This window comes from Gorilla gorilla, chromosome 6, assembly GCF_029281585.2.
Source record: "Gorilla gorilla gorilla isolate KB3781 chromosome 6, NHGRI_mGorGor1-v2.1_pri, whole genome shotgun sequence".
NCBI classification, from domain to species: Eukaryota; Metazoa; Chordata; class Mammalia; order Primates; family Hominidae; genus Gorilla; species Gorilla gorilla.
The window spans coordinates 147,655,012-147,672,806 of NC_073230.2; the positions used below are offsets into that span (position 1 = coordinate 147,655,012).

Below are 17,795 nucleotides of genomic sequence, written 5' to 3' on the forward strand. Positions count from 1 at the left end.
GTATATGAGGTAATACATAGATTAATTCAATTTAACCATTTCACAGTGTATATTTCAAAACATGCTGTACACAGAAACATATTCAATTTTTATTGGTCAATTAAAATAATGCTTTTTAAAAATAAATTATTAAATTTTAGATAAAACAATTATTAAATTTTAGATAAAACATAGTTCTTAGAATACTTCTTATGGTTAGCATTATGAGTATGATTTATGGTGGGAATTAAAAAAGGGGAAATTTGAGGGAAAGGTATATTGTTTTGACTGCTGCCTGGTAAACACTTTGCTACATATTCTACCTAGTCCCAAAATAAGTTATTTATTTATTTATGTTTTTAGAGACGGAGCTTCCCTCTGTCACCCAGGCTGGATTGCCTCCCAGGTTCCAGTGATTCTCCTGCCCCAGCCTCCCAAGTATCTGTGATTACAGGTGCATGCCACCACACCTGGCTAATTTTTTTGTATTTTTAGTAGAGACGGGGTTTCATGATGTTGGCCAGGCTAGTCTCGAACTCCTGACCTCGTGATCTGCCCACCTTGGCCTCCCAAAGTGTTGTGATGACAGGTGTGAGCCACCGTGCCTGGCCTATACATATGTTTTAAAAGTATAGCCAACGGGATTTGCCAACAGGTTGAATATAGGGTGTAAGAAAAAGAAAGGAGCCAAGGACTTTAAGTTGTAGGGAAAAACAGTATTACCAATAATTGAGATGGAGCGGGTTATAGGAAGAGTACACCTGAGAATAAAAAGTACAGTCATGTGTTGCTTGATGACGGGGATGCATTCTGAGAAATGGTAATTTCGGCATTGTGTGACATCATAGGATATACTTACACAAACCTAGATGGTTTACCCTTTTGCTCTGATCTGTACAGCATATCACTGTACTGAATACTGTAGGCAGTTGTAACATAATGGTAAATGTTTGTATATTTAAATGTAGAAAAAGTACAGTCAAAATACAATACAAAGGATTTAAAAATGGTACACCATGGAGGTTGCAGTGAGCCGAGCTGAGATCGCACCACTCCACTCCAGCCTGGGTGACAGAGTGAGAGTCAAAAAAAAAAACAAACAGTACACCTGTATAGGTATAAGGCATTTACCATGAATGGAGCTTGCAGGACTGGAAGTTGCTCTGGGTGAGCAAGTGAGTAGAATGATGAATGACTGTGAAGGCATAGGACATTACTGTACACTACTGGGGACTTTATAAGCACCTTACTTTTAGACTACATTAAATTTATTTGAAAATATTTTTCTTCAATAATAAATTTTAGCTTAAGGAAAGCTTACTGTAACTTTTTAACTTTATAAACTTTTTAATTTTTTAAATGTTTTGATTTTTGTAATAACCAGTTAGCTTAAAACACAAACACATTGTACAAATTCTTCCTTATATCTTTAATTCATAAGCTTATGTATTTATTTGTTTATTTTAAAACCTTTTGTTAAAAACCAGGACAAAAACATACACATTAGCCTAGGCCTATCCAAAGTTCATATCATCAATATCACTGTCTTACACCTCCACATTTTGTCTCACTGGAAAGTCTTCAGTTCTCATTTCCTATTATAATAATGCTTTTTCTGAGACTATCTCTTGAAGGACTTGGCTGAGGCGGTCACTTTTTTTAGTAAGTAGTAGGAGTACACTCTAAAATAATGAGAAAAAGTGTAATATAGTAAATACATAAACCAGTAACATAGTCATTTATTATCATTATGCAACTGGCAGCACTGTAGGTTTGTTTACACCAGCATCACCATAAACACTTGAGTAATGCCTGGTGCTGTGATGTTACAACAGCTCCAGCATCATTAGGCAATGGGAATTATTCAGCTTCATTAATTTTATGCGACCACTGTTGTACATGTTGTCCATTGTTGACTGAAACATTGCTATGTGGTACATGACTACATATGAATGTAGAGGAAGGGAGAAGTCAAAAAACTGAGCCCTGGGCATTCCAGCACATAGCGGTGTGGGAGAGAGGAAATCACCAACAATGGAGACTGAGATTGTGCACTGCCAAGAAGCAGAGGAATCCCTGCCCTTACTGGGGAGTTCAAAAACAGGTTGGCATTGGAACCTAAATCTATTCTCAGTGGCTCCAAAAGAGTAGCAGCTAGTGAAACAAGGGAAAACCATGGGATTATAGCGTGCTAGAAACCAAATGGAAAAAAAGCATTTCCATGAAGGCAGACTGACCACCTGTGTGAAAAGCTACTACAAGCCTGAACATAATGGTTTCAGGAAAGAATGGGCAGGGAAGAATAGGAGACGGTAAACCTAGAGGAGTCTTTTGAAGAGTTTTGCTGCAAAAGAAATGGGGTAGTTGATGATGGGAGAAAAGGAGTAAAGAGTTTTGTTTTTAGCTGGAAAAACTTAAAGCATATTTATATGTTGATGGGTGTGATCCAGTAAAATGGGAAAATTGGTGTTAACAGAAGAGGGATGAAAATTACTGGGCAGGCAAGACGGGGTGTGCTCTACTGCACAAGTGGAAGGCTGGCTTTAACTAGAAACATGGACATTTCATCATCCATTGTAACAGGAGGGGATATTGACTGAAAAGTGGTGGAAGTTTGTGGAAGATCTTTGATTGTTGCTAATTTTCAGTGAAATGCTAAGCGAGTACATTAGCTAAGATTAAGAATGGGGGAGGAAATACTGATGATTCAAAAAGAGAAAAGAAAGTAGGAAATAGTTATTTAAGAAAGTAGGGAAGTGAATGGACTAGAGAAATGTCATATGTTAGCCAGTCAGCCTTAATGGCCTACCTGAAGTAAGTGGTCATGTGTTTGAAGTGAGATCAGTTCAATTATATTCAGGCAGAATGTGGGATTTAACCAGGGTAGGTTGTTTTATCTAGGGCAAACGTTGAGGAGAGTGAAGTGAGCATACATAATTGAGTGAGTGAGAGAAAGAGGAGTTGATGATGATGTGTGTGTGTGTGTGCACAAAGTCTTACAGGACCTGGTGGGTTTGTAGGATTATTGGTATTTGGGCACTAGAGGAAGTGAATCATTTGGTTGGATATTGAAATCATCAAAAATTGCCACAGGACTAGTGTTGGAGATGGTAATAGTGAACCAAGAACTAAAATCTTCAAGGACTGAGGGAGAATGAGTAGATGTTCATTGATGACTGCAGCGTGGAGGAAAGTGGATGGTGTGGTGTGATGATATGAGATTCAAAGCTGGTTGTATTCAGGGCGATGGCGGGAACAGAACTGTAACAAGGAACAAGGAGAACCACCTCACTCACAGGCCCAGTTCCATTTCCTAAACAGACAAATTTGTATTCCCTGTAACTCATTAGCCCCTAGTCTTCTGAATCCTTTTCTGAGAGAGTAAGTAAAATAAATGAAAGCATTAATAATTATAAATGAAAAATTAATAATAATGAATAAATTAATAATTTATTATTTTATAATTTTAATTTATAATTTATAATTTAATTTATAATTTATAATTTATTAATAAATTAATAAATGAAAACTTAATAATTTTTATTTTACAAATATTTGAGTTAGTGATTCTGCAAAGTTTTATTAATAATTCAAAAAACTGACTTTAACCTGTCACTTCAAAATAGGTTCAATAGTACAGCTAACTGAGTTATGCCTCAAAACTTTTTAACTTGTTTTGGAAAGAAAATTGTGTTGTATGTCCAACAAACCTATATATGATTGTTTATTGTGTATTGATGTACATACTAGAGACTGTTTTTGTATATTTACTGGGCACTTAATAAATTATTTGCCTAATATTTAGTTATCTCTCCTTTTTCTTCTAGATTACATACCGGTTACGGCACCTCCTTCGTGCAAGGTGTGATGCATCCCCAGTGACCAACAACACCATCCAATTTCACTGTGATCCTAGTTTCTGGGCTCAAAATATTATCAACTTAGGTAGGCCATTACCATTACATACATTTCTCAGTGGCATTTGTCTGTAAAACTCAATGATTATGACATGTTACTGAAAATATGTTCACTTAGGCTGGGCATGGTGGCTCACATCTATAATCCTAGCACTTTGGGATCTCTCAAGGATCACTTGAGCCCAGGAGTTCAAGACCAGCCTGAGCAACATAGGGAGAGCCCATTTCCACATAAGATTTCTAAGTTAGCTAAGGGTAGTGGCACATGCTTGTAGTCCCAGCTACTTGGAAGGCTGATGCTGGAGGATCGAAGAAAATATGTTCTCTCACTTTGAAAACGTTTTCATTTTGTTTTAAAAAGACATGTTGTTTCTAATAGTATTTCATTAACGTATGTATATGGTAACAAATATACATGAATATAAACACACATACATGTACAGATGATAAGAAAACATTCTATAACATTGACTGACAGGGTGTCTAGACTTAGGGATTTAGGTGTCCTGTCCTGTCCTATTCCCTCAACCCCCCAAATCTGGTTTGTTCTCTTAGCTCTAAATTTATCAGAATGGGTTAACTTGACTTGTCATTGATAAAGGATTTTTGATATCCTGAAAGTTTTATTTTAAACTACTATATTTTTATTGGCTTATCTTTACAACTATTCAATAGGTACCTAATGGTTCAATCCTTTATCTTGCTTAGGGAAGACTTTTAGTTTTCTTCTTTTGCCTGATCAGGTAATAGTTATATAGATATCTTACTAATTGAAGTAAAACATACATACTGACAAGTACCCAGATCTTAAGCAATCAAGTACTGCATAATGATATCTCAATCAGCTAACTGCATCTACGACTTATAAATACTGTTTTTTTTTACTTTATCTTTCGTATGTTTAGATACACAGATACTTACCATCGTTTACAGTTGCCTACAGTATTGTCCAGATAATTCAGTACAATTGCATGCTATACCGGTTTGTAGCCTAGACTCTACCTAGCAATAAGCTATGCCATATAACCTAGGTGTGTAGTAGGCTATACAGTGTAGGTTTACATAAGTAAACTGATGTTTGTCTAAAGATAAAATTACCTAAATGACACATTTATCAGAACATATCCCTATCCTTTAGCAACACATAACTGTATTAGAACTCACTGAATTATCACAAAAAGAGACTGTCATTTTGGTAACATTAGGAAGAAAAGTATCCTTGCAAGCAGTTCAGCAGAAAGTTACTACTTTAGCTTCTTTATTGTACTGTTTGCTGAGTAGAAACACCTTTTTGCCTTCTTTCTTAATTTCTCACAGGGTAACTATACAAACAAATTTAAGAATTCCCTACACATTGTCTGTTCATCAACAAACAATATTATCTTTGATGATTTTGGTGGTGGGTGGGGGGTGCTCGTTGAATTTGTTTCAGAGTCATCAAAGATGGTTTCTCATCCCCGGCACTAGATTCTGGGTAAGAAAAGAAAATGGCTGGAGAAAGAGCCCATACTCACCAGGAAAGGAGGAAATAGGCAATCTAACCCATAAGGGAAGAACAAAAAGAATCCCGGAAGCAAAGGTGATAAGGAGACCCCTGCAGACTAGTTTAGGTACAGACATATGTATATTGATACATAGCAGGAAACTGGAATTATTACACACTCATTTTACCAAAAAGAAGCATCTTTAGAATACAAAACATGTGTATAAGTAACTTATTGCCACACCTGACTCTACCACCACACATTCATCTGTACTCTGAACCCATCACAAGATATAAATCCAAACAAGTGGTCATATGTGCTATGTACTTATATCACAATAGGTAAATACACCCACATATAGACATAAGTACATTTAAGAATTATATTTAAAACTGTACACACATAAATGGATATAGTTTCAGATAAATCTAGTTTAGCCAAAACAAAAACAGGATCTCCTAGTCTAATAGTTTGTGAAACCGACATAATGAAGTTAATATATTTTACTGTAGGATTTCTTAGAGCTGTCATTTACAGCACTGTAAATTCATATACAATGAGATTTGCATTGTAAATCTCTAAAGAAGGAGACAAGTTTCCTAAACTTGTTACCCATGGCTTCTGAGAAACATATAAAAGTGCTAGGGGAAAATATTGATCTAGATGAATATTTTGTTACTGTCTTGAGTGACTTTAGATAAGTTTTACAACCTCTCTAAACCTTAGATCCCTTATGTGTAAAAGAGAATGTTATTGTTTCTTCTAAACATACACATATACCTACTTGTCATAGTGAATTACACACAGTAAACATTTAATGAATAACTGTATATTTTTAGAATGCATATGATTGGTAAATCATAAACATTTAAGTTTCTACTGTTGAAATCAAGCTTGATTCAGGCCTTTCAAGGGCACCGTTAAACTCTTAAAACTAGTTTCAAGCCAGTCAATGTATTCTGTATCAAAAAGTTAACATAGTATGCATTGTAAAGGTATAGGAAACTTGAGAGATCACAACTTGTTAATAGTAAAGATTCAGAAATACTTTTTGGGATTGTTTTTAGAGCCAATGTTAGGTTCACTTGTTTTGATATATGACAGCAGTTCTCAAAGTATAGTCTGGTACTCTTTCAGGGGACCACAAAGGCCACCCTTTTCCAGCTACATGTCTGGATGAGTGTTGTGCCAGACCTCTGTTGACTTCAGTAGGGATAGGACCATGTTTGAGAGGCCCAAGAAGAGACCTGGAGCCAGTGAACGAGACACAGGGCTTATTGAGGGAACTTACATACAGGACAGTCCAGTGGAAGTGGGCTGGACAGGAGAACCACCAGCAAGTAGTTTATATAGCACTTAGCACCCTCCCGCTAGCAACCTCCATGTGGCAACCTTCATTTAACACAAAGCAAAAGGCACCCATCCCCAGTATGGCCTGGATTCCACAGGCTGGGCTGGGGGTTCAGATATTCTTCATTGATAAAGAATGAATCTCCGGGTTGGCCACTCCTGGGTTCCTTAACGCGGAACTCCAAACACACATTCTTCTTAGGCCATACAGGGTCACTCACAGGGTACACTTAAGTTATTGCTGTCAGGTGCTGTCTGCCATACAGTGAGACTGAAATTTTTTTCATATATTTTAACTTAACAATATATTATGATAGATAGTGCAGAAACAGATAATGAGATTTCAGCTATTAAGCCAGACATTCAAAGAGATTTTTTAAAACATCAAACAATATTTTAAAATATCAAAAAATGTTTACTAAATATTTTACAATATAGTTTTATAAAAGCATGTTGTTATGGTTTTATTCTTAAATGAAAGTTTTAAAAATTATTTTTAATTTCTAATATTATAAATTTTGATGACTAGAAGTTAGATGAACAAAAGCTGTTTGGGGGTTCTCTTTCAGAGTGTTAAAGGGCTCATGAGATCAGAGAATTTCTTGGCAATTTTGAAGTTCTGCAAAAATAGCTTTAGAAAATGTGATATTTCACCAACTATCTGAAAAACTATTTCCCTTAACCTTTTCTTTTTAATTAGGTTCTTTAGTAATTGAGGATAAAGAGAGCCAGCCACAAATGCCTAAACAGAATCCTGTCGTGGAACAGAATTCACAGCCACCAAGTGGTTTATCATCAAACCAGTTATCCAAGTTCCCAACACAGATCAGCCTAGCTCAATTACGGCTCCAGCATATGCAGCAACAGGTAATGGCTCAGAGGCAACAGGTGCAACGGAGGCCAGCACCTGTGGGTTTACCAAACCCTAGAATGCAGGGGCCCATCCAGCAACCTTCCATCTCTCATCAGGTAAATTTGGAAGCAGGCCTGTCCTCACTTAGATAATTATAGTATAATTGTGTTTAGCAGCTCAAAATAACAAAGACATCCATTTTCCATAATCTAAATATCTGCATTTATAAAAATTTATCACATTAAGGATCCCTGATTTAATGCCTAGTTTTTAATCCCTACTTAAAAAGGATTTAATGGTTTATTGAGTTGATAAATCTATTTTCATCTACCCTTCATTGTCTTTAAATTATAGTGAAGGATAAATGTTTGTATTCCTAAATAACCCAGGCCTGTGATTGATGGGAAAAGTTGTGTGCCTATAATTCCTACAGTGGTGCTTCAGAATGATGAATACATTAAGAATCTGCCCTCTGTGAGAATGCAGTGTTCAGTAAACCACATTGCATCTTAGAAATTAGGGCAGAGTGAAATAGAAAAGGGCAGAAGTGTGGTTCATTACAATCTACCTTTTTCAAACCTATTTCTAAGCAAATATATTGTCTACCATTCTTATTTTTACTATAATCCAATTTTTTTTTTTTTTGAGATGGAGTCTCACTCTGTCACTCAGGCTGGAGTGCAATGACACGATGTCAGCTCACTACAACCTCTGCCTCCCGGGTTCAAGCGATTCTCCCGCCTCAGCCTCCCAAGTAGCTAGGACTATAGGCATGTGCCACCACGCCCGGCTAATTTTTTGTATTTTTAGCAGAGATGGGGTTTCATCTTGTTAGCCAGGATGGTCTCGATCTCCTGACCTCGTGATCCACCCACCTCAGCCTCCCAAAGTGCTGGGATTACAGGCATGACCCACTGTGCCCAGCCCCTAATTTTATTTTTTAAGTTGCTTCCCCTGTCACGGGATTCTTAGACACTAACTCAATCAACCATAACAGTTTAGGAGGGGGGCGGAAATCACCTTACATCTTACCAGACCATAAGCATCTTCATGGCATGGTCGACATCTTACATACCGTAGCACATTACGCTGGCATTAAGTGTCATTTTTTCGGTTGTCAATATGTAAACATTAGTCTGGATGAAGGTGGCAAAAGACTTCTATGACTATCTTTATTCTCCCTTAAGGACCATTTTGGGCTAAGAAAAATTATCCCTTAGATAAATTTAAAAGTTTTTCCATGTAATTTCCTAAGTATGTTCTGCTTGTATTTCTATGATATAAAACCCTTCAATTCACAAAATTTTCATGGAAAAATAAAAACATTGCTATGGCTTTTAGGTTTATACTTTTTTAAAGTTTCGAGATTTTCTTATTTTTCTCTAATATTATTTTTCTACTCTTTACCTACAGAATTTCACTTGTTAGAATCAGCTTCTAAATGTATTTTTCACTGGGTCTGTAATTGCTGGCCACTCTTGAAAGTTAATGAGAGGTAAACCCAGTGCCAACTAATTTTTAAGAGAGAAGCAGTTGACCCAGGTGAGGATAGTAAATTCCAAAAATAGGAAGAATAAAAATAATAAAGAGGATAGGACTGTACTTTATAGCTGTCTGCCTTCACAATGTCAAAGTTTCAGGTGTTGCTGCTTCAACCTTAAAAGATTATTTATTTGTCCCCCTGTGAATGTAGGGGGAAATAGGCTCCTCTTTGAGAAGTTGTGATCATACAGTTAAGATATACTAAAAAGAATATTTATTTTGCAATACATTCCCAACTGTAGAGAATCAGTCAAGAGGAGACTGGCATATAAGGTTACCTTTTTCTTCTAGGACTGGTCTCAATTTCCAGGGCTAGTATTTATGAGCCCACAGAGCAGGCTTGCTTTCTAGCCTTTGTCTTGTTGCAGGAATCAGAGGACCAGAGAGACCAATGGATGGAACAGGAGGATTTTATTTAAGTGGCCACTGGCCCAACGGATTCACATCCAAAGGCTAGGTCCCAAACAAAGACAGGGCTTGACTTTTATACACACTTCTGAAAGAGGGTTGGCTAATTTAAATGGCACAAAACTCGTGGTACAGGCAAGGAGGCTTACAGAGGCAGAACAAAGGCAGTTTGAATCAAACAGTGACAGATTTTGTAATCCTTAGCATAGCTTGTGACCTTGCAGCTGCACTGAAAGAAAAGCAGGAGCTTACAAAACCTGGAAATTGAGTAATGGTAAGGGGCATGAGGAGATAGTAAAGGAATTTGTTTTTCTTAATCTTGCTCTGAGTGGGTGTTGGGAGAGTCTCTGGAGCTCCTTCCTTTAGGCTCTGGCTTTCCAGATAGTGTTTTCAAGGCTTTGTCAGGGCCCTGCCTATTGCTGGCCTTGGAGTGAGTCAGCTAAGTACAGGAAAACTTGTTTTCCTGTTTTTAATTTTGGCTTCATTCCCCCCTTTGATGCTCCCTGTAAATGAAGTTTAATGGAAAGCATCTCTATCACTTAATTCTTCATGAAAAGGCAAGTTTCTTCCTTTGACAAAGGTTGATATTTAGTTAGAGCCATTAGCTGAGTGGTAGTTTGCCTGGTTACAAGAGTCTCTATGGCCGATTGGATGTTTTTAACGAGGAGGGGTAAGAGACAATGGAGTATTAAGCAACCTCCTAGTATGGCCAGGACTATTCCTATTAAGGTTTTAAATCCTCTGAGGGATGAAAACCAGCCCCCAAAGAGGGTATCTGGAGACCATCCTTTCTAAGTCTGGGCTGGAACATGGGCTAATTTTTGGATTTTTGCAGTTATATCTTCAATGACCTTTCCATTGTCATCAATTTCTAGGCAGCAATTAGTTACATTGAACTTTCTGCATACCCCACCTTCCTGGGCTATGAGACTAGTCTAAAGCCAGTCTATTTTGAGAAATAGCATTTCTCATTTTTGTGGCTTGTTAGGCCAGTAGATTTAAGGCCCTTGCAGCGACATTAGTCATGATTTCAAGCACTGCCTATAACGTTATGATGCAGTTGTGCATGTAAATAGGGGTACAGTATCCATACATTCCATCTTCCGCCCAGGTGGCTGACCCATAATATTGGATTATTCTCTCAGGGGGCCATTCATCATCTTTCTAATTCCTATGGTTATGCCCCTTTTATTTCTCCTTTTTGTTTCATCATAAACAGGGTATCCTAAGGCTTCTCCTTGCCTTAGAGGGATTAGGAAGAAGGATGGTCTGATTGTCCCTCGTACACAGGCCTCTGGCAGCTGCCCATATGCCCATGACCCACAGATCCAGTAGAGGCCAGAGGGTGCCTGCCACGCATTTGGAGTTTCAAGCTGGTACCAAGAGTGATGTAAAGAGGGTAAACAGGAGAATGGACTAGGGTGGGGTGATTTGGAATTATTTATCCTGCCCCACCATAAAGTCTTTCCTATTGTTTCGTTGTAATATTGCTGTCCTAGGCAAGTTAATTCTCCTACCCAGTTGGTAAAGGCCTTTCCCCAGCAAGCAATGCAGAATCTCCCGATAATAGAGATTTTTTAAGGGCCAGACGCTCAAGCTTGTGAATGTTGGTTCAGGGGAGAGGACAGTCAGAGTAAAGTTATCTTGGGGCATTAGCTCCTTTGCTTCCTACTGCCATTGATCCCCTATGATGGTTCCTCCACATGCATAGCATGAGGAGACATGTAGGCTACTGACTATGTTTTCAGCCAGTTGGGCAAACAGGTTGCTGGCCAAGGGAGAGGGTTCAGGCAACTCCTGGTGGATGTGCTCATAGAATGACTCAAAAACTCGAAACTGTTGGGTTGAATCGGTCCAGGTTTTCTTTATAATATACAGACTGACTTCTGAGTTTACTTTTTGACCTTTGACTTTGAACCCCAGTGTCATGGGATAGCCTGTAGTCCATATGGGCAGACCTGGCTCTAAGATGGTGAGATGTGCAGGATAGCAAATGCTAGGTTTATGAGTTGGTTTTTCCAGTAGTTTCATATGTATGACTTGCCTTTGTGGTTGTCGATAAGTGGACCAAGTCATGCAGCTCCAGCGGGCTATTAACGGGGACCTAGAGGAACAAACGGGGCACACATTTTTGCTTGGAACAAGTACCATAGTGCCCTGTGGGGCCAATGATAATGGACCACTACAGGATTGCTACCTCCTGGCAAACATTGAAGTATAAGGATATGACCCCCCCATAAGGGGAAGAGGCTTTGGTTTGGTTTGGAAGATCCCCTTCCTTAGTATGAACTTCAAACCAAGTCTCAATAGGTGGGGACTTAGGGTCCTAACATATGTAGGGCTGGCTATTTCCTGGGTCACAGATTGAATAGGTTACCTGGTTATGAGTACAAGTTCCTAAGTGGCTCCCTGCGCACTCATAATAAATATAGTACAGCAGAGTCCTAGTTATGGTGCTCCCCGACTGCATAGTATGTATGCAGTGGGGGCACCCTTCTATGAGTCCATTTTCTGACACTGGTATGAGGAGTGCCATGATGGGGATGAGTAGCAACAAAGTAAAGAGTAGCATGTTTATACCCAGCAGGGACAAAAGAGGTCTTTGCCCCCAGGAGGAGGTTGGACAAAGAGACAGGATAATAGTAAAACAATTAGTATTATAAGGAAAGCTATTGGACCTAAGAATTCTAACCACATTTACTTCCCTGATGGTGCTCACGCTTCGGCCGTGCATAGACTAGTCAGCTTCTGGGGTGGCTAGAGCCGGGCTGTTGTCTCCTCAAGCTTCAGCTGTGCATAGACTGGTCAGCTTCCAGGGTGACCAGAGCAAGGCTGTTGACTTCACTGGCAACCTGGTCCCACCGTAGGATCAGCCAGGTCAGATGGTCTGGGTCCTGTTGGCTGGTCCACTTGTCTTGGGCTGCTGGTTTCAGCTGACTGTGGTGGATCCAAGGCACAGTTCCTGCAACTTTAACAGCAGTGGGAGTGGACAAGATTACAGTATGGGGCCTATCCTATATGGGTCCTAAAGTGGTTGGGTTCCATTTCTTAACCTAAACAGAGTCCCCAGGTCTAAAAGGGTGTGATGGGTCTGTTAGGCTTATGGGCATTCTTTCCTGTACCCAGCCATGGATTCTTTGCATGGCTATCCCTAAAGCCTGCATTTGCCTTCTTAAGGTTAATTCCCCTAGTTCACGGAGGACACCTTTAATTTGACCTATGATTGGGGATGGCCAACCGAACAAGATCTCATAGGGCAAATAGCCAGTTTGTTTGGTGGGGGTGCACCTGACTCAGAGGAGGACCGTGGGCAGGACTTGATCCCATCTCAGATGAGTTTTTTGCCAATATTTCTTCAGTAGTTGTATAAGTGTCCAATTCATGTGTTCCACTTTTCCTGAACTCTGTGGCTGGTAGGCTATGTGTAACTTCCATTTTATTTTTAACAGCCTTGCTAGATCTTGAGCTATTTCGGCTACAAATGCTGGACCATTGTCTGACCCTGGAGTCAAGGGCAGTCCAAATCTGGTGATAATGTCTCTTAACAATACTTTAGTCACTTCTCATGCTTTCTCTGTTCTGGTGGAGAAAGTCTCGACCCATCCTGAAAAGGTGCAGAGAAGCACTAACACATACGGATAGCCTCTGGCTCGGGGCAGCTCAGTGAAGTCCATTAGTAGGTTTTTACAGGGTGTGGCTCCTATTTACTGTATTCCTGGGGCCGAGTGGGCCCTTGCCGTGGGTTGTTCTGGGCACAAATTAGACATTGTTTGCAAACGGCTCGGGTGATGGCAGTGAGCCCCAGCACATAGAAATGGTGTCCAAGTAGTCTTTCTAGTGCCGTTTTCCTTATATGAGTTCCTTGATGGAATTGTCTTACAAATTTGGGGGTCACTATTTCAGGGATGGCTAGCCTCTCATCAGAGAATTTCCACCATCGTTCTTCAATGTAATGTCCAGTCTGTTTGGCACACCAGGCCCTTTCATTTGGAGAGTAATTTGGGACCTCTGGGAGGAGAGGCAAAGCTCGGGCTTCCTTTTTACAATGCGGGGTAGTCATTCCTGCCTGTTTTGCCTCCATGTCTGCTTTTCTGTTTCCTTTGGCCTCTAGTGTTCCTGCCTTTTGATGCCTTTGCAGTGCATAACAGCCACTTTCTTTGGGGCCTATACAGCATCTAAGAGCTGTAGGAGTTCTTCCTTGTACTTTATTTCTTTGCCCCCAGCAGTTAAGAGTCCTCTTTCCTTATATATAGCTCCATGAACATGCAATGTGGCGAAGGCATATTTGGAGTCAGTATAAACATTGACTTTTTTTGTCTTTTGCTAGCAAAAGGGCTCTTGTCAGGGCTATTAGGTCTGCTTTTTGGGCTGATGTTCTGTGGGCAGAAACTGAGCCTCTACCACTGAGTCCAATGTTACTACTGCATACCCAGCCTGCCAGACCCCTTCCAATACAAAATTGCTTCCATCTGTAAAGTATTCAACATCTGGGTCCTTGAGGGGTTGGTCTGTAAGATCTTTCTGGCTTGAGGATACCTCGCCTACTCCATCTACACAGCAATGAAGGGGGCCTCCTGGTTCCAAATCAGTTGGGAGCAAGGTAGCCAGGTTTAGGGTATTTATGTGGGGATTTTTGCATAGGAGCCCTTGGTATCGAGTCATTCTTAGGTTTGATAATCAAGGATGCCATCTCTGATCCATTAAAGTTATAACCGAGTGCAGTACCTGGATGGTCAGTTGCTGCCCTAGAGTCAGTTGGTCAGCTTCCTGTGCCAGTAGGGCTGTGGCAGCTAGTGCTTTGAGGCACGGAGGCCATCCTAGTGCCACAGAATCCAATTGCTTGGATAATTATGCTACCGGCCCATGCCACGATCCTATGACCTGAGTTAGGACCCCTATAGCGATTCCTTTTCACTCATGGACATATAGAAAGAAAGGCTTAGTTAGATCTGGCAATCCTACGGCTGGGGCCTGAGTTAGGGCTTCTTTGATCCGCTTAAATGCCTTCTCCTGGTCAGCCTCCCAGAGGAGGGGCTCCTTTTCTCCCCTCTTTTGTGGCTTCATATAATGGCTTGGCCATAAATGAGAAATTTGGGATCCAGATACAGCAGAACCCTGCTGCCCCTAGGAATTCTCTTATTTGTCACTGGGTGTTTGGAGTGGGGAGTGCACAAACAGCCTTCTTTCGCTCACTGCCAAGCCATTGTTCCCCTTGACTTACTTCAAAGCCTAAATATTGGACTCTCCTGGAGCAGATTTGAGCCTTCTTCCTGGACACCTTATACAGGAGATGGAGGAGGTCTTGGGTTCCTTGAAAGCAGTCTTCTTGGGTTGGGGCTGCCAAAAAAAGGTCATCTATATATTGCAGCAAGGTGCAGTTGTCATTTGGCGGGGTGTAGGCGTTGAGGTTTAAAGATTGTGGGAGATTTTTTGAATCCTTTTGGGAGGCTTGTCCAGGTGAACTGCGACTCGCCCCATTGAAATGCAAAATGGGCTAATTGGTGCCAGGTGAAGACAGAAGAATGCATCTTTCAGGTCTAGGCAAGTAAACCAGGCAGCACTTGCTGGAATAAATCCCATCAAAGTATATGGGTTTGGTACTATTGGGTGGATGTTTACTGTAGTGTGGTTCACAGCACACAAGTCCTGCACCGGCCTGTATTCTCTAGATGGCTTCTGTACTGGCAGGAGTGGGATGTTCCAGGGTGACTGGCATTTGACTGCAAACATGATTCCATGTTAGTAGAGTCGCTCACTCTAAGTGTTTGTGAACACCTCATATGGCTTCCGGGAAAACCAGGTACTGGCAAACTAAACTGGGGTTGCCCCTGGTTTTAGCTCTACTACCATTGGCATCTAATCTTTAGCCAGCCCGGGTGGGTTATCTTCAGCCCATACTCCAGGAATTTTATTAAGTACCCTTTATAATTCAAGTATTCCTGGTTCGTGACACAGTTCTGGTGGCTTTTTTGTGTATAGCCTCCATTCCTCAGTTTGCGGGACGGTAAGGGTTAACACCATGGCCTTTGGGTCAGTCAGGTTTAGAGTCATATCCCCTTGTGGCCCCAAAGCAATCTGTGCTTGCAGTTTTTGGAGTAGGTCTCTCCCCAGCAGGGGAACTGGGCAATTTGGGAGGTACAGGAATTCATGTTGGACCTCTTGTCCTCCTATAACGAACCTCCTTGGCCAACAAAATGGCCTCTTCTCTGAGACCCTGGTGACCCCTACAATAGTTGTATAGTTTTTGGATAGTGGTCCTATGGATCAGGTTACTACCTGCTATTCAGCCCCATTGTCCACCATAAAGTCCATTAGCTGGCCCCCCACTTCTAATGTGACCATGGGCTCCTGGGAGCCTAAGGAGAAGGAGCCTAGTCTGTCCTTGTCCTTATATTCTTCAGTCCCTGCCACCCCGATCAGGTCAGTATCTGGTTCCTTCAGGGTGCAGCAGCCTTTGACTGGTGGCATTTTTGTTTCGTAGCCTCCGCCATTTTCTTCACTGCCCTCTGGACACTGATTTTTTCCAGTGTCCCTTTTAGCATCATGCACATTGGTGCTTTTCTAACCTCAGCCGGCTTTTGAGCCTCTGTCTGGTTTGGCCCCATCTCCGTCTGTGCCCGTGTCCACATCCGCACCCTCTTGCAATGCTAGTTTCCCTTACCGTAAGGGCCACTGCTAACATATTGGCCTTTTTCCTAAGCCTCTGATCTGCTTCCTTTTTTGCCTCTTGGTCACGGTTAATATACACCTTGGTGGCCACTCCTATAAGTTGGGTGGCATTCATGCCTGCGAAATTTTTTAGCTTTTGCATCTTCCACCTGATGTCACCCAGGGCTTGTCCTGCAAATGCCGTGTTCACCGTGCACTGATTTTCAGAGGCCTCAGGGTCAAACGGAGTGTAAAGCTGGAATGCCTCACAGAGTCTCTAATAAAACTGGTTAGGGCTCTCATCAGCTCCTTGAAGAACTTCTGAGATATTTCCTATATTGATTGCCTTTTTCCTGCCTTCCTTTAGCCCTTGCAAGAGTGCTTCTCGGTACCTCTGTAGGTACTGTAATTGGACTGCATCATTTGAATCCCAGTGGGGGTCTGCTTCTGGAAACTGGCCCTGAGTGTATGCCTGAACGTTAAGTGTGCCTTCAGGTGCACTGGCTTCTAGCCAGCAGAGAGCTGCCTGGATTACCCTCCAGCACTCCTCAGTGTTAAACAGTGTCAAGAGGAGCTGCCTACGGTCTGGCCAACTTGGATTGTGTGTCTGGAAGATGGATTGCATTATATCTATGAGGGCCTGGGTCTTCTCCATGTAGGAGGGGGTATGGTGTTTCCAGTTTAGGAGATCAGTGGTTGTAAAAGGCTGGTAGATGAAGTTCCGTTGCCCCCCTTGGACTTGACCCTGTTCATCATAATAGATGGGTCCCCATGTCTCCCTAAGAGGCATTTGCATAGCCCAAGCATGACCAGATCGGAGGCAGCCCACTTAATCATCTTGTCTTTCTTCCCTGACCTCCTGGGGCTCCGATCTTTCCTTTTGGGGTGAGTCTTGGAGCATGTTACCATCTGAATCTAACTCCTTGGGGGCTGTTTGCCTCAGTAAATGGGGGTAGATTGGAATATATGGAAGAGGAATTTCTATCTCCTCTGGCAGTTCCTGCAAAACTGGTTTCTCTTGCCCTTCCCATGACTTTTTCTTTGTCTCTGTATTTGCCAGCAAAGCTGATTTTACTTTCACTTTAGGCTCGGTCTGAGCCACAAGCATTTTGCATGCAGTAAGCTGCCAGGCAGGGCTGCAACCATGCAGGTCAAGTTTGAACTATATTTAGCCATGAGTCAATATAAGGGAATTGGTCTGGGTGCCCTGGCTGTCCTCCGACCCCAATCACCACCTTAAGTACATGGCCAATTGTTTCCCTATCTGTAGTTCCTTTGGCTGGCCATCCGACACTAAAAGAGGGCCATTCTATTTCACAGAGAGTTCTCAACCTCTGAGGGGTCAACTTCATCCCGTAATCCCCTGTATAACCTTTCTTAAAATTCTTTAACATACATTGTAATGGGGTGGGTTTTGACGACTTCCCTCTCATTTCCTCCCAGTTACAGCGCAACACACTCACTCTCACTTTCACTTCGGACCGATTAGACTGTCCCCCTCGCAGGAGTATTTCAGACGCCACTTAGCATTGGAGGCTCCATTTTGACCCCCACAATTACTAAATTGTGGAGCACCTCCCTAAGCCATATGTGGAACACTGCTAGTCCCGGTCA

General features: G+C 41.3%; 1 protein-coding gene across 4 annotated transcripts in view; it reads left to right on the forward strand.

Annotated features, from left to right (window-relative positions):
* TRIM24 (tripartite motif containing 24) overlaps positions 1-17,795 on the forward strand; it is a 125,752-nt gene that overhangs the window by 87,116 nt on the left and 20,841 nt on the right. For 2 of the 4 annotated variants that reach the window (XM_055393199.2, XM_004046293.5), the window contains 2 exons: positions 3,807-3,924; positions 7,431-7,699. In XM_055393199.2, the coding sequence (XP_055249174.1) occupies positions 3,807-3,924; positions 7,431-7,699 (387 nt within the window). The remainder of the gene's footprint in view (positions 1-3,806; positions 3,925-7,430; positions 7,700-17,795) is intronic. The other 2 variants (XM_055393200.2, XM_004046294.5) reach the window with 1 other exon arrangement.